The 19,511-nt window shown below is 41.2% G+C and overlaps 3 protein-coding genes across 4 annotated transcripts; 2 read left to right on the forward strand and 1 right to left on the reverse strand.

Moving 5' to 3' along the window:
* Positions 1 to 260: 260 nt before the first annotated feature.
* LOC126618060 (protein PHR1-LIKE 3-like) lies at positions 261 to 5,081 on the forward strand. The gene is made up of 7 exons (XM_050286157.1): positions 261 to 551; positions 643 to 842; positions 2,730 to 2,806; positions 3,066 to 3,120; positions 3,676 to 3,763; positions 3,854 to 3,923; positions 4,506 to 5,081. Exons 2-7 carry the CDS (start codon positions 656 to 658, stop codon positions 4,950 to 4,952), a joined length of 924 nt encoding a protein of 307 aa, XP_050142114.1. The 5' UTR covers positions 261 to 551; positions 643 to 655; the 3' UTR covers positions 4,953 to 5,081.
* A 657-nt stretch (positions 5,082 to 5,738) lies between these two features.
* LOC126618061 (probable calcium-binding protein CML22) lies at positions 5,739 to 15,074 on the forward strand. 2 transcript variants are annotated; one of them, XM_050286158.1, is made up of 5 exons: positions 5,739 to 5,894; positions 13,758 to 13,997; positions 14,112 to 14,311; positions 14,402 to 14,576; positions 14,671 to 15,074. In XM_050286158.1, exons 1-5 carry the CDS (start codon positions 5,870 to 5,872, stop codon positions 14,790 to 14,792), a joined length of 762 nt encoding a protein of 253 aa, XP_050142115.1. In that variant the 5' UTR covers positions 5,739 to 5,869; the 3' UTR covers positions 14,793 to 15,074. The 2 variants fall into 2 exon arrangements, with proteins under 2 accessions (XP_050142115.1, XP_050142116.1); XM_050286159.1 differs by lacking the exon at positions 5,739 to 5,894 and adding an exon at positions 13,480 to 13,605.
* On the reverse strand, positions 15,040 to 17,906 carry LOC126618045 (receptor like protein kinase S.2). The gene has a single exon (XM_050286116.1). The coding sequence runs from the start codon at positions 17,752 to 17,754 to the stop codon at positions 15,259 to 15,261; it is 2,496 nt and encodes an 831-aa protein (XP_050142073.1). The 5' UTR covers positions 17,755 to 17,906; the 3' UTR covers positions 15,040 to 15,258.
* Between the last annotated feature and the right edge of the window lie 1,605 nt (positions 17,907 to 19,511).

Consider the following 19,511-nt stretch of genomic DNA (forward strand, 5'->3'; position numbering starts at 1 on the left):
TTTACACAATCACCCTTTTTAAGTAATATTAACTACAACAAGATTCTAGTTTTGGGATTTGCAAGATTTAAGTACTCTATTCATAATTAGATGAACAAAGAGATGCACCCATGGAATGGACATCATATGTCCACCATATACTTTTATAAAATCATAGCATTCATATTAAAAAAAATAAAAAATAAAAAATAAAAAAAGCAAAAACTATAAAAAGCACAAAAGAATCACATGCCAAACAAGGACTACAGGTTGCATCTCTCAATTTTAGCCATTTCCAGAGACAAAACAGAGAGAGAGTCAAATATACAAAGGAAAGAAGAAAGCAGCAGAAAGAGAGAGAGAGACAGAGAGAGGGGAGAGAGACAGACAGAGACACAACAAAGACATCGCTGTCCAAAAGCTAAGCTGAGCTCATCAGCTCAGCCTCGCACGCCTTAGTTTACTTCTGTTCCGTCTCTCCCACACTCATACTCCAACCCCCATTCCTCGGAACCCACTCAAACTCCGCTCCCCTTCTCTGCATTTTCGGGGCTCCGAGCCCCGATTCCCAGGTACCCATTTTTCCAAACGAGTCTGAAAGCAGTTCCAGGTCGCAAATTCGCTTGCTTTTTGAAGTAATATTTTGTGGGTTTTTATTTTCAGGAGAAGATTGAGGATGTACTCTGCTATCCATTCTCTGGCGTTGGATGGGCATGGAGACTTTGGTGGGTCGTTGGATGGTACCAACCTGCCTGGTGATGCTTGCTTGGTTCTGACTACGGATCCAAAGCCCCGGCTGCGGTGGACGGTGGAGCTCCATGAGAGGTTTGTGGATGCTGTGACTCAACTTGGTGGCCCTGACAGTGAGTATTTGCTTCTTTACTTTCTTGTAATTGAAATTCTTGGTTTTTAAGGGGGGGCATTAATATATTTTTTTAAAATTATATTGGTTTATTGAAAGCTTTATGTGTTTGGTTGTGCAGCCTTGAAGCTTTATACTTGTGAATTCTGGGTGTTTAATGTTGGTCTGAATAGTCATTTGATTATTGGGTTTTTGTGTTTTTGTCGTGCTTTTAATTTGTTTCATTGGTTGTGTAGTCTTTATTTTGTTAAAGGAGAGAGATTTTGTTGGAATATTCTACTTTTACTTGAAAATTTACTTCCCTTCCATTGACTATGTTTCGGTTACGCTGGTGGGATGATTTGATGAATTTTATGTCATTGCTGAGTTGGAGTGATTTATGGGGTGTTCTTACCCGTCTGTGTTGGGAATCAATTTTTTTCATATTCACCGAGGTTAGGTATCATTCAAATCATTCTTAGATTGATCACTTTAGTCATTGTATTCATGATTTTCAGTAATCCGTCATATTGCTTGGTGCGACATGATATTTAACGAGCTTTCCTAATGAATTTTGGATGACAAATGACATAGATTACACAGTGGTAATGTCCACTTAAGAAAAAGAGGAGAGAGAAAGTACACAAAAAGTTAAGTGGTTGGGAAACTTTCTTCATGATAACAAGTGCAAGGAACTCTCAACCTATAAATCTTGAACTCAAATCCCTGTACACCCAAGCTCTCAATTTTCTCCCACTCCCTCGTTGCTTCCTAATATCTTGCAAACTGTTAGGCGCACTTAAGGGCCTTGATATGGACTTAGAGAAATACCCTAAACTAATTAGGTGCAGGAAAACTTACTTAAGGAGCAAGAAACTTCCTTTATGTGTTTTAGTCAATATATTCTCTCTAGGAGATCCTAATAGGAAACTAAACCCAAACATTACCTTGAGTCATATTCTAACAAATCTCCACTTTGACTAAATCTCCAACTGCCACTTCATACACCTATCAGGAGTATGACTTTAGCACACCTTTCTTGCACCCTTATTATAGGGGCATGTCCACGACTTCTATCTCTAACAATGAAGTAATACCATCCTCGGTTGCTTCTCATCTCCACCTCGATCAGAGCTTTCTCATTCCTTCTTCCAATAGCACCTTACTTATTTTCTCTAACACCATCATAGATTCATAATGTTCGCAGAAGTTCAACTTTTCACTCAACTGCCTTGCAACTTACTAATCTACACGTCTATTATCCAATTGCTTAATGTTATAATTAATTGGGTTCTGATAGTGTTTTGGTATAGAGTTCTAAGAACATTAATTAGGTCCTCGAGATTCTTAAAAATTCATGGAAGTGCAGTGTTTTTATTCCAATGTTTAGAACATTGAGAATAAACTACTCGGATTTCTTCTAGTATATCTTGCTCTCAGCTGCATTATGATTTTGAATGGTGGCGATCGCCATTCCTACTAAACCTCCCACCTGTATATCTGCTCCTTCCTCTACTCCCATTAGACTTGGAATCTGACTTCACCAGAAGACCACTTCAATATGGAAAACTGGTACGGTGCTTTTTATGATCAGTTTTCAAGAGAGATATTGCCACCTCATTCATAGTCCACACGTCTTTCCCAACTAAGAGGGTTGTCACGAATGTCTCTTTTGACTAAGGCATAGATGGACCAAACTTTTACTGTTTATTAAATATCTGAGTTCAGCTTATATTCAGGCTTTTCATTCTTGTTGCTCAATTTGAGTTAGGTCAATCTGTATAGCCTTGAGTGCATTTCATCCAATTTATGTCTCATTTCTTGGTTTTGTCATTGTTTGGTCACAAGCTGTGTGTCCTGGGGTCGCTTGCTTTTTTATTATACTGTTTTTAAATGCTTTCAATTGCAGAAGCAACACCTAAGACCATTATGAGAACAATGGGAGTCAAAGGCCTTACCCTTTATCACTTGAAATCTCATCTTCAGGTTTGCTTTTCTTTCCCATTATCTAATTTGTGGTGAGCTAGAGCTGAAATTGTAGAGAGAGAGAGAGAGAGAGAGAGAGGGAGATGAAGGAGGAGGGAGGGAGGGAACTTGTAGTTTAGACATAAAGGGCCAATTAACTGATTAGTATAGCCTCTGTACTTCCCACCCTAATAAACTTCTTTTTTTTTTTTTTTTTTGAAATCTTACGTAAATACCGTTTTCAAATTTTCTTTGTTGTATTGATGATCTATGATTGCAGAAATATCGATTGGGGAAGCTATCGTGTAAAGATTCAGCTGAAAACTCCAAGGATGGTATTAACCTCAAACACTTTAAAATATAGAAGAGCCTGGAACATTGTATTATTAAGTACCCTATACTGTTTCTGTGTCTTTTTTTATGATCCCATATTAAAGTGCAGGAAAATCACAAATGCTACCTGAAACTATCCAGCATAATGAGCCCATTTTCAATTTTCATTTCATACATTTTCTGCAAGTTGTTTCAATACATTCAGTGCAAAGATTTCCTTTCCTTTTTCTCTCTTGGCATCTCACATCTCCTTTCTCTTGTCCATTGTGTGGTCTGATGTATCGTGACCTTTTGAAGGCAAGAAAATTATAAATCATTTGTTATAAACTGCACGGGCCACCACTTTTTCATTTGCTTGGAGTGCTGTGCTATCATTATAAATCTCTGAATAATCAAATTCATAACTGTGAACCATGACATCTGCCGGTGAAAGACGTGTTTGTACTACACATTCTGATCGCTCAAGTAGAAGTAGTAGTGTATAGTTTGTGTGCCAAAAGTTCCTGGTGATAAGCTGTTGCATTTGGAATACTTATTAGTTACATAATAATATGTAGGGATTGCAGCCTCTTGTATAGCTGAAAGCCAGGACACTGGTTCATCCTCGGCGGTCTCATCAAGAGTGATTGCGCAAGATTTGAATGAGTATTTGAACTTTCACTTGTTACTTTTTCACAAATTACTTCTACTATCTATATATGTCCATGTAATTGTTGCTTTTCATTTTTGAAACAGTGGCTACCAGGTTACTGAGGCTTTGCGAGTACAAATGGAAGTCCAACGGAGACTGCATGAGCAGCTGGAGGTTAGTCTCTTTTGTGTCTTGTTTAGCTACTAATTTGCAGCTTACGGGGTTTTCATTACCTTGAACAATTGTATAGTTCTTTTACGGCATGCACGGACCACATCAACTTGTAAATATAACCACAGGTCAGAACTCAGGAGCTCCTGGCGAGAAAATGTAGTTTCTGTATTTCTCAATAATGAAATAATGATTACACCGTGGTTTATATGCTGAGAGCTTAATTGCAATTAGTGACAAACTAACTAAACTATGAAACAGAAAAATACAATTAGAAACCTGTACAATAGATGGACTAATGACTAAGCACCAGCTGACAGAGTTGACTTGGAATGTACATTCATCTCTTTAGAAAATAGCCTTTTTTGTTAACAAAGAACAATATTTCAGATTGCCTTGATGGTTTTACGGTTTTACCTGTATGCTTGCGAGATAAATCCATTTGCAACCTTGACCTAAAACACTCTTAGACCCTCCAGTATAATTATATATTCTTGGTTACCACCCCCCCCCCCCCTCTCAAGCACTACGCTAAATTCATTGTGATTATTAAGTGGCAATTTCTAATGGTTATATTGTAAGCAGGTGCAGCGTCGTCTTCAACTTCGAATTGAAGCACAGAGCAAGTATCTTCAGTCTATACTTGAGAAAGCTTGTAAGGCTCTGAATGACCAGGCTGCCACAGCCGCTGGGGTTGAAGCTGCTAAGGAGGAACTCTCTGAACTAGCTATTCGGGTTTCCAATGACTGTGAAGGGATAGTTCCACTTGATTCCACAAAAATCCCTTCATTGTCGGAAATTGCTGCCGCTTTAGAGAACAGAGATGTCTCCAATGTAATGGCTCACCTCGGCAACTGCTCTGTTGATAGCTGCTTGACATCAACCGGAAGCCCTGTTTTGCCAATGGATATGAGTTCACTCGCTGCTGCTATGAAGAAAAGACAAAGACCCTTCTTCGGTAATGGAGACTCGTTGCCTTTGGAGAGCAACATGAGGCAGGAAGTCGAATGGATGATGAGTAATATTGGATGAATAGCAAGACATTCCCTTAGAAAAGAAACCTTTATTATTTAATTTTTCTTGTCTAGCTAATCTAAAATGCACCAATCTTTTGCAAAATGTACCATTAGTGGTCTATTCTTAAAGCAGATTGTTTGCATATGGGCTCTGGGGTTACCTTTACTTTTATACCTGTGGAATTGCCTCCCTTTTACAGAGAGATACTTGTATGGCACTTGTACGGTACACCGCCGCAGTGGTGTCCCGGCCCATACAAGTCAGACTCCCTTTTACATGCTGGACTGGCCCTGGAATGGTTTCGAGTTTTTTTGGATAGGGAGATACTATCGGGCCCATACAAGTCATTCTTATTTTTTTTATCAATGCGAACGCATACAAGTTATTCTCCTTTCCTTTATCAATGTGAATGGGAGGTTCAGCCTTGAAATCTCTTCTAACATTGGAAAAGGAAATATCACTAAATGCATTTGAAGTGAAATAGGGAAATATGGTGTGCTCTGTTTAAGACCAATTAATGAGGACTATCTACACTCTTCGAACAAAATAAAGATTGAATGTCACTGGACAAAATATTTATTGGTTACGTAAATTTCTTTTTTGCTCTAAAGATTGTCAATGGGATTGAGGGAAAATGGTATATCCTTCTAAACCATCATATTAATTTATGTGATCTTATATGGAAAAAATGAATAAATATTCGAGAAGGAGAGACGTTGGAAGCAAATATACTTTGGCCACCAAAATTCAAAAGCCATAATAATTGGCATCTCCACTTTGGCATCCCATTCCTTATTTAAACCCTCTCTCTCTCTCTCCCTCTCTCTCTCTCTCTAGCTTGGTAGGCCTTTGGTGGGGTGGTACTTGCTTTGTTGCTACTCTTCTTATTTTTCTCTCTGTCATTGCTTTATCTCCGGAACAAAAAACTAAACATGAAGACTTCTTCTCCTTCAGCTGGTGAGTTAGTCTTACTCCCTCTTTCTTTCTTTGCTCTTTATATTTGTTATCTGATTATCTTTAAGCTGTCAGGTGTTAATTATCTATATTTTTGGAAGAAAACACCCAGTAATTGTTTTTCAAAAAGTTGAAGTTGGGCATTGCCAGAAAGTTTCTGGGGTCATTTATGTGTTAATTGGCGACGGTCGTTTGTAGCTTAGTTGGTTAAGAGCGTTTCCACGCACCCGAGGTCTTGAGTTCAATTCCCCTTTCCCCTAATAGCTCGAATCAAAGAAGAAAATAATGAGCGATTGAATTGATTACAGTGTTTAATAAAAACTAGGTTTATATCCTTTGAAGCTAGTTTATTTAGGCTTCTGCTATGCCTTACATGTGTTGTGTGTGTGTGTGTGTAAGGATTTAGAAGGATTTAGAAGAGGCCTGAGATCTTTTTAGCACTTATGCTAGAGTTCCATCCTTCGACGTGGGTTACTCTCAATGGTTACTTGTATTTGGAAAAGGAAGTTCCTCGTCTGTTTATACTTTGACATTGGAACCACTGACGGCTTATCCATCACTTGCCCGTCTCCACAGATGCCATCAGTACTGCTTTTTTTCTTTATAAAGTTTTTGTACCAAGTTTAAGTAGGCATCATTAATGTGTGCATGGAGTTGTTAGATTCTCAGAAAGGAAAAGTTTTGTTTAATAAATTCTTCTAGGAATTTCGGCACGTCAAGAAAAACTCTGGAAATATGGAATTTGGGCATCTTGGTCAAATCATGCACTTTCATTTTCGTAGTTACAGTAATTTATTTACTTTTCTGTTTATTTGGGAGAGTGTAGAAACTACTCTTTTTATCGTCGAATCCGGAAGGAAGAAGTGGTTGTAGCTTTGAAGAAGATGAAGCATAAAAAAGCAATAGGCCCAGACGATATACCAATCGAAGTGTGGAAACTTTTGGGAGAGACAGGTATAACATGGCTCACTGACCTTTTCAATAGGATTTTGAAAACGAAGAAGATGCCAAATGAGTGGCGAACGAGCACTTTGGTGCCTATCTACAAGAATAAGGGCGACGTACAAAATTGCATGAACTATAGGGGTATTAAGCTAATGAGTCATACAATGAAGCTCTGGGAGAGAGTCATTGAGCATAGATTGAGGCAAGAGACACGGGTTTCGGACAACCAATTCGGGTTCATGCCAGGGCGCTCAACTATGGAGGCAATCTATCTCTTACGAAGATTGATGGAAAGATATAGAGATGGGAAAAAGGATTTACACATGGTCTTTATAGATTTGGAAAAAGCGTATGATAGGGTCCCAAGAGACATTCTTTGGAGGATTTTAGAGAAGAAAGGAGTACGAGTAGCATATATCCAAGCTATAAAGGATATGTATGAAGGAGCAAAGACTGCCGTAAGAACTCATGAAGGACAAACCGAAAGCTTTCCCATAACTGTAGGATTACATCAAGGCTCATCCTTAAGTCCTTACCTTTTTGCGTTGGTAATGGATGAGTTAACAGGACATATTCAAGATGATATTCCTTGGTGTATGCTTTTCGCAGACGATATAGTGTTGATAGATGAAACTCAGGAAGGGGTAAATGCAAAGCTTAACCTTTGGAGAGAAGTGTTGGAATCTAAAGGTCTTCGCCTAAGCCGAGCAAAGACAGAATATATGGAGTGCAAGTTCAGTGCAAATGGAGGCCAAAACGAGTTAGGGGTGAGGATCGGAGATCAAGAAATACCAAAGAGCGACCGTTTTCGTTACCTAGGATCTATCTTGCAAAAGAACGGAGAATTAGATGGAGATCTCAACCATAGAATACAAGCTGGATGGATGAAGTGGAAGAGTGCATCCGGCGTGTTATGTGACCGCCGTATGCCACTGAAGCTCAAGGGAAAATTTTATAGGACGGCAATAAGGCCGGCGATGCTGTATGGCACAGAATGTTGGGCGGTGAAACATCAACACGTACACAAAATGGGTGTAGCGGAGATGAGGATGCTTCGTTGGATGTGTGGGCACACGAGAAAGGATAAGATTAGGAATGAGGATATCCGGGGTAAAGTAGGAGTAGCCGAAATTGAAGGAAAGATGAGAGAAAATCGGTTACGGTGGTTTGGACATGTGCAAAGAAGGCCTACTGACGCTCCGATTAGAAGATGCGACTATGGGACAGAGGTTCAGGGCCGAAGGGGTAGAGGAAGACCTAGGAAAACTTTGGAAGAGACTCTAAGAAAAGACTTAGAGTACTTGGATCTAACGAAGGACATGACACAGGATCGAGCACAATGGCGTTCTAAGATTCATATAGCCGATCCCACTCAGTGACTTGGATTTTCCAAGTCTCCAACCGAGAAGTTTTCCTCACTCGGAAAATTAAGGGAACACTACCCCAACCTACATGCTCCACTCAGAAAGCTTCAACATACAAGCTTCAACAAAAGAAAATTCAAAGAACTTAGCGAAGAAGGCTTTGGTGTATTTAACACAATACGTTGAAATGAAGGAAATCTTATTTATTGATATCCCCGATAAGCTACAAATATGTACATATACATGAGTCAAAATAAACACACAAGAGGGAGCCTTCACAAAGGTTGCTTAGGAGAAGTCTCAGCAGTCGGTAGAGCCCCAGAAAGAGAAGGCACCGGAGGGGGATCATTTGGAGCCTCAGTACTGGACAGAACCCTAGAAGGAGGAGGCATCAGAGGTTGATCATTTGGAGCTTCATTACGCGGTACAGCCCCAGATGACGAAGGCAATAAATGCCTTTGGAACAAACCCACAAATCTCTGATGATCAAGTAAAACCTGACCATCAGTTTCCTTCATCTGGTCAAGCTTCCTCTTCATGTTTGTAGCATAGTCATGTGCGAGCCGGTGCAACTGTTTATTCTCCTGTTTGAGACCTCTAATCTCCTGTTTGAGACTCATCACTTCAGCCGCCAATGATTCAACTTGGCGGGTTCGAGCAAATAGGCGTTGGGCCATATTAGACACAGAACCTGCACACTGAACACTGAGAGCCAGCGAATCCTTAACAGCTAACTCATCAGACCGTTTGGAAAGTAGTCTGTTATCTTTGGGAGTGAGAAGGTTCCTGGCCACCACCGCAGCGGTCATATCATTCTTCATCACGGAATCCCCAACAGTAAGAGGACCAGTAAGGGAGACGAAGGATGGGCGCCATATGTTGTCTGGAGAAGGCGGGGCTGCCTCTTCAACAAGGTTCAAGTCAAAACGACGGTCGGAGGGGCCAGACATTTTCAAAGGTGTTGAAGAGAGAAGAGGTCGGACAAATCAAGATCTTAGAAGTGCAAGAATGAAGCTTCTACTGGTGGAGATTCAAGTGTGCTTTGGAACGTAATGCCAGCCCCTATAAAAATCTGCACTCGACGGAGCTTCAGAAATCGAAGAGGCGCCTGCTCAGAAATCGAAGAGGCGTTTGCTTTCTCAAAAGCTGGGCTGCTTAGAGATCACGAGGGTTGATCTCAGAAATCGAAGAGGCGTTTGCTTTCTCAAAAGTTGGGCTGCTCAAAGACCACGAAGGCTAATCTCAGAAATCGAAGAGGCGCTCGCTTTCTCAAAAGCTGGGCTCCCCAGAGACCACGAGGGCCGATCTCAGAAATCGAAGAGGCACCTACTTTTCCAGCCTTGTCAGCACCTGTCACACGCACACTCAGCTTTGCGGAAATTATGGGCATTCTGTCGAAGACTTCTGGGGAAGTAGAAAACACATGAATCTTACTGTTCAATCACCCACTTCCCACACGCAACAATAGCTCATGGGTACCACAGAAAACTTTGCCAAAGTTCTCTGCCAAAGTTGAGCACGTGAAGCTTGCAGGTCCCACTACATCGCTCTGACCAAGAAGGGTAAAAGAATAGCAAAGAAACAGCACTAACAAAGTTTAGACCTATAAATTTTGAAGGTCTAGCTACCATATTATTACCCACAAGGGTAAAGGAACAGTACCACTGCTGGATAATTGGAAAGTCCCTGTGTGTCAACCTCTGTGCTTCGTGGCAAGGTAGACTAGCAAACATGCCCAACCTTTACTCACATTCGAGAAAACACTCCCAATAAGATTGCTTGCTCCAAAAGCCAGACTCCCAACATGACTACTTTCTTAAAAATCGAAGAGAGGGTAAAGGAACAGTACCATTGCTGGATAATTGGAAAGTCCCTGTGTGTCAACCTCTGTGCTTCGTGGCAAGGTAGACTAGCAAACATGCCCAACCTTTACTCACATTCGAGAAAACACTCCCAACAAGATTGCTTGCTCCAAAATCGAAGAGGCACCGCCCTCCGAATCTCGAGAGCCAGACTCCCAACATGATTACTTTCTCAAAAATCGAAGAGACACTGCTCCCCGAATCTTCGAGAGCCAGACCCCCAGCATGATTGCTTTCTCAAAAATCGACGAGGCATCGTTCTTCGAATCAATCGAAGAGGCGCTCGCTTTCTCAAAAGCTGGGCTGCTCAGAGACCACGAGGCTCGATCTCAGAAATCGAAGAGGCACCTACTTTTCTAGCCTTGTCAGCACCTGTCACACGCACACTCAGCTTTGCAGAAATTATGGGCATTCTGTCGAAGACTTCTGGTGAAGTAGAAAGCACATGAATCTTACTGTTCAATCACCCACTTCCCACACGCAACAATAGCTCATGGGTACCACAGATAACTTTGCCAAAGTTCTCTGCCAAAGTTGAGCACGTGAAGCTTGCAGCTCCCACTAAATCGCTCTGACCAAGAAAGGTAAAAGAATAGCAAAGAAACAGCACTAACAAAGTTTAGACACATAAATTTTGAAGGTCTAGCTACCATATTATTACCCACAAGGGTAAAGGAACAGTACCACTGCTGGATAATTGGAAAGTCCCTGTGTGTCAACCTCTGTGCTTCGTGGCAAGGTAGACTAGCAAACATGCCCAACCTTTACTCACATTCGAGAAAACACTCCCAACAAGATTGCTTGCTCCAAAATCGAAGAGGCACCGTCCTCCGAATCTCGAGAGCCAGACTCCCAACATGACTACTTTCTCAAAATCGAAGAGAGGGTAAAGGAACAGTACCATTGCTGGATAATTGGAAAGTCCCTGTGTGTCAACCTTTGTGCTTCGTGGCAAGGTAGACTAGCAAACATGCCCAACCTTTACTCACATTCGAGACAACACTCCCAACAAGATTGCTTGCTCCAAAATCGAAGAGGCACCGCCCTTCGAATCTCGAGAGCCAGACTCCCAACATGATTACTTCCTCAAAAATCGAAGAGACACTGCTCTCCGAATCTCGAGAGCCAGACCCCCAGCATGATTGCTTTCTCAAAAATCGAAGAGGCATCGTTCTCCGAATCTCGAGAGCCAGATACCACAGACCACTTTTTCAAAGTGCTCTGACAGAGTTAAAACATGTGAAACTGGCAGCTCCCACTACCGTGATATGACCAAGCAGGGTAAAGGAATAACATTACTACTTGTTAGGGAGACTCCTATATATGTCGACCTCCATCCCCAACGAACAGGCAGACCTGCAAAAATGCTCAACCCTTCATCATATATGAGAGGGCACTCCCAACGAAACCTTTCGAAATATTCAGCTTTCTTTCCCCCCGATAATACCTCTGCAAACAAGCTATACTAGAGCAAGAATATCTCATATCATCAGGGTTAAAAGCAAGAGTATCCCATATCATGCTTTTTCCCTGTCTTTTCCTTTGGCCTTGTTTTTACCTGCAAGACAAGGAGAAAGAGAGCAATCAGTCAGCACTTGGAATCAAGCTTCCAGCCAGGAACTGACTGCCTGGAACCGCTTACCTGATTACTTACCTGGCATTGCTCTCGAGTACTCATCTTCAACATCTTATGTTTCCAGGGAAGATTCCGCATCTGCTTGAGGAACAGATAGGGCAAGTGCGAAGGATACAAGGAAGCATGTGGAGACAAGCGTAACAGCACACGTGCCGATACATCCATTACTCTGTCAAAAGCAAAAGTATCCCATATCAGCAGGGTGGAACGTACTCTAGATTTGATGGACTTGTTTTGACCCTCAAATTCTTCAGTCGGCCTTATACTCTGGAGGAAACCAGAAAACCCTCCAGCTCAGTTCAAGAATAAGCCTGTGGAAAGTTACTTCTTCAAAAGCAAAAGTATCTCATATCATCTCTTCTCATTTTTCTTCTCTTTATCCTTCATGCTGCTGAAAGATGGGGAGAAGGTGAACAATCAGTTGGAGCTTTGATTGCTTACCTTGTCTGTCACCTCTTTCAGCAGACCCCCTAGCTCGGCGACTTGGGGGACTCCTACTACATGGTTTGTATCGCGCTTGACCAAGCCTGAAACTACAAGTAAGCTTCAAGTGAAATTGATACATTACCTTGTGCATCTCCACCAGTTAAAGATACCACCCCTGGATGGAGGAAGAGTACTTCCAGAGAAGATGCCACATCTACCTATGAGACAGATAAGGCAAGTCAAGACGACACCACACTCCGATACTTAGAAGTTTCGTGATTACGAGATCATTCTCCCACAATATTTCCTAATGTCATTTGTACTAAATCATTCACTTGTGCTCACTAAAGGAGAGCTTGAACCTATGTACTTGTGTAAACCCTTCACAATTAATGAGAACTTTTCTATTCCGTGGACGTAGCCAATCTGGGTGAACCACGTACATCTTGTGTTTGCTTTCCTATCTCTATCCATTTATATACTTATCCACACTAATGACCGGAGCAATCTAGCGAAGATCACAAAAAGCGACCGTTTTCGCTACCTAGGATCTATCTTGCAAGAGAACGGAGAATTAGATGGAGATCTCAACCATAGAATACGAGCTGGATGGATGAAGTGTAAGAATGCATCCGGCGTGTTGTGTGACCGTCGTAGGCCACTGAAGCTCAAGGGAAAATTTTATAGGACGGCAATAAGGCCAGCGATGTTGTATGGCACAGAATGTTGGGCGGTGAAGCATCAACACGTACACAAAATGGGTGTAGCGGAGATGAGGATGCTTCGTGGGATGTGTGGGCACACGAGAAAGGATAAGATTGGGAATGAGGATATCCGAGGTAAAGTAGGAGTAGCCGAAATTGTAGGAAAGATGAGAGAAAATCGGCTCCGGTGATTTGGACATGTACAAAGAAGGCCGAATGACGCTCCGGTTCGAAGATGTGACTACGGGACAGAGGTTCAGGGCCGAAGGGGTAGAGAAAGACCTAGGAAATCTTTGGAAGAGACTCTAAGAAAAGACTTAGAGTACTTGGATCTAACGGAGGATATGACACAAAACCGAGCGCAATGGCGTTCTAGGATTCATATAGCCGACCCCACTTAGTGGGAAAAGGCTTTGTTGTTGTTGTTGTTGTTGTTTGTTCTGTTTATTTGGTTTCCTGTTATCCTGTATAAGTTTCTTGTTAACATCCCGTCCTATTCTACAAACTTTTGTAGCCTGTTAGCACTTTCTCTACTGCATTCCTCTTGTTTCCGTGTTATGAGAATCAACAACGACAACCTTTTAGTTCTTAGCATTCTCAATTGGATTCCCAACAAGTCTAAAGTTAGGATCTAACATTGCAGAATATGCCATTAATCATGTGAAGGAGAAAAAAACTGCAGTTGCAGAATATACATTTTCAGTTTTGTGTGATTGCCACTGAGATCGGAAGGAAATACGAAAATCATTAAGCAATTTGATTCTTGACCTCGGCAGAGTAATGTTACAAACATATCCATTGAGCTTTTATGTAATTAAATTTGTCATTATTAACTGTTGAAACAATTGAGCATGAGATATTTTGACAGGATATAGGTTTCATCGTTCTTGTTGAGCTAAACTTGATTCTTCTTCATGTATTATGTAAAGGCACATCCCATCTCCGCTCTCAGCTCAAGTCTATGTCAAACAAAGTAGGAGGTATGCTGTGTTGTTGTAGTTCACCAAATAAGTATAGCAGGTTGGATGCGAAGCTTGAAAAGAAGATGGTTGAAGTTAAAAGAGGTTCCTTGGGCCGTAGTAATTTTAAGTCAATTGACAGCATTATCATGAGGTTCCCCCAGTTCAGGGAGGAACTCAAGAAAATTCGAGATGTGTTTGAACAGTATGGTGAGTTTGGACAAAGTGGATGTACTCTTTGCCCAGATTTTCAGCTTTCGAAGATGTTATTATGGAGGTTTACTGAAAATTCCCCCTCTTGATCTGTCTGTCTCTTTCTCACAGATGAGGACTCAAATGGAACTATTGACCGCGAAGAACTGAAGAAATGCTTGCAGAAACTGCAACTCCATCTGACAGCGGAGGAGATTGAGGATCTTTTCCATTCATGTGACATGGATGGAAGTGAGGGGATACAATTTAACGAATTCATTGTTCTTCTATGCCTCATCTATCTATTAAAGGAACCTTCATCTTCTCATACGGTATTCCACTAAACTCTATTTTGCTTTTCTGTTTGGAATCAATTTCGTAGCATCCTATTCCTATACGTAATGTCTTGGGGATTGTTTCAGATATCAAAGATAAACTCGCCACAGCTTGAAGCAACTTTTGACACTGTAGTTGAAGTATTCTCATTTCTGGATAAAAATGGCGATGGGAAACTGAACAAGACAGATGTAGTGAAGGCATTGAACGAGGCTTCTCCTTTGGAGAAATCCCCTGCACGTGTCACCAGGACTCGATTCAGTATAGTTTCTTTTGCTTTCTATGATTAAACTATTTCTTCGACATGGATCTAAGGTTCTCATAATTCATTTTTTTAAACTGTTGATTGTTGCAGAAGAAATGGATTGGGACAAAAATGGGAAGGTCACTTTCAGGGAGTTCCTCTTTGCTTTCATCGATTGGGTTGGAATTGACACAGACGGAGAAATGTCTCCAGTACGAAGTTCAAGCAAGTAGTGTGTAGCTTGAACAGCTTAGAAATGGGTGGAGTAGCTGTTCAGTGAGGTCGATTGATATATCTGCTTGTATTACTAAAGAATCTTTAATCTGTATAAAACAGTTTCGCTGATCGGTCATTGTTAGGTCCTCTCATTTCTTTGAAAGTTTGAGTCATCTAGTGAATCCTGTGCATCTGTATCTGGTTATTTGTATTCTTAGTAAACGAAATTGCAAAAAACTTTGTATCTGTTGATATGGCATTCGATTTGGCAAGAACATATATAAATATATATATTTACAGCGCTCGGTTTCTGAGAAAAATACATCCGGAGACATGATCCTCTTTCTTTTGTTACACAAAGTCTAACTTAAAAGAATAAAAACTAAATTTCTGTGTAGGAGGTAAAAACAGAAATCAAATTTTCCATTAACAAAACTTTATACACTATCTATTCATCACTCTGTTAAGCCGCCCGAGTGACTTTCATTGTATTCCTAGAGCTTGGATACTCCTAATCAATGACAAGGAACAACCATTCATTCGTCTCCAATCTTCGACAATTTCCGCCCTTTTCCCTTCTTGCATGAAGCATTTGTCATCACCATCAAGTATCCTTACAATCTGCCGTATGGTTGGTCTTGATCGAGGATTGGAGCGTGTACAGTCAATTCCTAGCTTAATCAGTCTCATCAGTTCTTTGTGATTGTACGCTCCATTCAACCTGATGTCTGCCAGCTCCTCGAATGGTCTTCTGCGCGCCTCAAATTCATGGACCCTCTTCACCAGTAGCACCTCAGGCCGCCTGAAGTCGATTGCCAGCTGTCCGCTAACAACCTCAAGCATTACCACCCCGAAGCTATATATATCAGCCATTGGTGTTGCTTCCCCAGATAACATATATTCTGGTGACATGTAACCGAAAATTCCACGAACTGATTTGGTGGCGTTGGTACTTGCATGATGCCCGTGGTCATTTCGTGTCAAGAATTCAGCAAGGGCAAATGAAGTCAGCCTCGGGTTCATGTCTGGATCAAGAATAACAGCCGAGGAGGTAATATTTCTGTGAATCACTTGTTCGTCCCATTCCTCGTGAAGATAAAGAATGGCGGAAGCAAGCGATTTTATAATGTTGTATCTGTGACGCCATTGCAGGATACAATTAACGAATCTATTGTCGTGATGGAAAAGTAGGTTACTCAGAAGGCGATCTGCCAAGTAATCGTAGACAACAAGCATCTCTCCTTGTTCCGTGCACCATCCACGGAGCTGTACCAAGTTTCGGTGGCGGAGCCTTCCTAGGTTCTGAAGTTCATCTGAAAATCGCGCCCGCAGTGCTGGGCATGTTTTCATGCCAAGCCGCTTCACAAGGACATGATGGCGATTGTTGAGAAAGCCCTGGTAGGCTGTTCCAAAGTCCAGCTCCGCTACCCTCTGAGAGTCTGCGAAATTATTCGTAGCAGATACAATTTCCTTGTAGGATATTTCTTGCGGAGTTTCAACCATGGGAAATGTTGATTTCTTCAGACGGAAGCTTTGAGAAGAGCTGACATCACTGCTTCCGTTTTCAGCACTTGCAAAGATGGTGTCTGCATTGGCTGTGACATAAGTTGATGTAGTAGATGTGGTTGTGTTGGTGGTGCCAATTGTGTACCTGCTGTTGGCGCTGCTGCCATTGTTCGTGCCAGCACTCGAGGGAGAGGATAAAGAGATGTACAAAGGGTGGCACTGAAACGATGGGAGGTCCGGCAACTTGCCATGAATGTTGCCGGAAAGTGCATCCACAACCCATTTCATGTTTGGTCGTGATTGCGGGCTGTGAAGTGTGCAAAGAAGAGCAACATGAAACAAATACTCCATATCAGAAAGCTGGTAAGAATCATCTGGAATCCTATTGTCCCCTGCTTGTAAAAGCTTCCCTTCATCAGATAGCCTTCGAATCCAGTCGAGCAATATGATCTGATCATCTGAGCAAGCGAGGTCTACTGCCCGTTTACCTGACACCACCTCAAGCACAACAATTCCAAAGCTGAAAACATCAGATTTCGCAGTAGCCACGCTTCTTTTTTGGAAGCTTTCGGGCGGCAAATACCCAATTGTTCCACCAATTCTCGTGGTCTCTGCCATCCGAAACTGAACATTTTTCATTGACGGCGTCCGTGCTTGGGACTCAAGTTCATGTTCTAGCCACCGTGCCAAGCCAAAGTCACCAAGCCGAGCATTGTAATGGGAATCAAGCATCACGTTACTCGTCTTAACATCCCTATGAATGATCTGAGTCTCCAACTGTTCGTGAAGATAGAAAAGCGCTGCTGCCAACCCGCTGACTATGTTCGCTCTACGCTGCCAACTGAGAGAGACCGACCGCATATTTTCAGGTCTCCTGAAAAGTACGCGATCGAGGCTAAGGTTAGGCATGAAGTCATAAACCAAAAACAGCTGGTTTTCATGAACACACCATCCTCTCAGCCGGACAAGGTTCCTATGACGGAGGTGAGCCACGGCCAATAACTCCGCCGCAAAAGTCTTCTCAAACTGCTCTCCTCTCTCCACCAAGCATTTCACAGCAACCACAGTTCCATCACTCGGTAAAACCGCTCTGTACACTCTCCCGAAACCTCCACTTCCAAGAACTTGATCCTCGCTGAACCCGTTCGAGCCAATATAAAGCTCGGAAAAGCTAAAGATCCTCGGATTGTCTCCTCCGACCTTGTCCTTGAGCTGTATCCCGTCCATGTCTTGAAACGCGCCCGAGTGTTGCTTCCGTTGCGTAGCGTCATGGTGACAGAAGTTGATCCATATCAAATCATATAGCCTGCATAGTGAATCCTTGATGAGACCACGAATATGACTCGTGCAGTGACGATGTGGTGGATTTTTTTTTATGTCTTCCTTGGTAGGTTTGTGGAGGTTTTGGTGATCCACCGGCTCCATTTCTTTGTAGTCTTCCGGTAGTACGAAGCAAAGACGATTCAGCTGCATGGTGGCGGCGGCGGCGGCGGGTGACGGAGATTATGGACTAGTTGGGTTTGGACATGAACGGCGGTGGAGGAGAGCAAGAAAGATGTTGAGAAACTGGATGAATTGTTGAAAGGATAAAGTATATAACAGTCACCCTCAATGCCTTTGGTGGTGCGCGGTTTTATCAAAAGGGGTAGGTTGCATGGTTGAATTAAATGCCTATCAACCGCCCATATTGGAACCTACCCCATATTTATTTCATGAAAAAAATTCATTGAATATTTTTTCATACGAACGATCTTCTATTTTGATTAATTTAAATTGCGAGGAAAAGAATTCAAACTTAAATGGTAAAGAAAGCGTATTAACTCTAATTAATATAGTTACGCTACGCCCGCAATAGCGTCAGCCGAAGGTTCTGAACTGTGTAGACGCAATTGACGACGATTCTATTTCACGTGACAGATATGAATAGAATACATTTCAATTGCAATTTCTTAGTGTTTTTGGTTGCCAAACATTTGGTTTCACACTTTGGCCAGTTGGCCTTGTAAGCGCGTGGGTACAACGTTTCACAAGGGTTGGTTGACCCTCACAGATTTGGATCATCTCCGAGGCAACTGGTCTGTATCCTCTGAACAGTGTTAGTGGACTGTTGGATTTTTATCCAACTGCTACAATTGTTATAACTTTTAGAGGCTTCCCTATTTGTAGCCGTTGGATAAAAATCAAACAGTCCACTAACATTGGTCAGGAGGATCCCGACCATCCAAATCTGACCCTTACATCTTCACACTAAATAAATTAGTAATTACCAAGACTTTTATGTAAAATTACCAACAGATCCTTTCTAGATCATTTTGGGGAGGATCTTGAGGATATGTGAATTGTGTCCGTTCGTCGTACATCGTGCAACCAGTTTTTGTCAAGTATTGTTTATGTTTATTTTAAATAAAAATATTTAAAATAATTTCTGACCGCATAATGTACATGAATGAACACGATTCACGAATCTTCAGAATTCTCACAAAAAGGATCTGACGAGGATCCGAACTCGTAAAATTAGTATGGAAAAAGCAGAAAGGTGTCTAATAATCGTTGATTAAGATGGGATGACGTTCAAGAATGCGCATTAACTTATTTACGATTTATATAATAATTTCTTTCATTTAGCAGCTATCGTTCATGGAATGTGATTCTGAATATCTTTTATGATGCGACTAAATCAAATTGTATTTGTGAACGCCAAATAATGTTGGTTTAGAGTTTTTGTGACTACATTCTATTATTTCAGTAAGTGGTGGATTAGCATAATAATTAGGATCTTCATCTTCAATTCATCTCGTCTAGAATTCAAATTGTCCTCTCTATATATCTATATAACTTAAAGTAATAATATCACTTAAAAGAAAAATTCTACAATTTTGAGTTTGTCATTCCAATAAAACAAAGATGTATCATGTGTACGAATGAGCGGGAACGTTTTTGTTTATATTAAAAAAAATGATCAATTTTGTGAAACACACAAGTTTATATTAAGCTTGATGCTCGTTTAAAATTACTTTTAAAATGACTTAAATTAAAAAAAAAAAGTTTTTGAATTCTAAAAAAAACTTAAGGTTCTTCTTGTAAGAAGAAGCACAAATTATCGGTTTTTTATAGAAAACATTTTAAGTATTTTTTCAAGATTCAACTGTATTTTTTATTAAAAATTAATTCTAAAAATATTTTCATAAAGAACGATTTTGATCATTTTAAAAACACTTTTAAACGAAATA

This window comes from Malus sylvestris, chromosome 4, assembly GCF_916048215.2.
Source record: "Malus sylvestris chromosome 4, drMalSylv7.2, whole genome shotgun sequence".
In the NCBI taxonomy this organism is placed as follows: domain Eukaryota; kingdom Viridiplantae; phylum Streptophyta; class Magnoliopsida; order Rosales; family Rosaceae; genus Malus; species Malus sylvestris.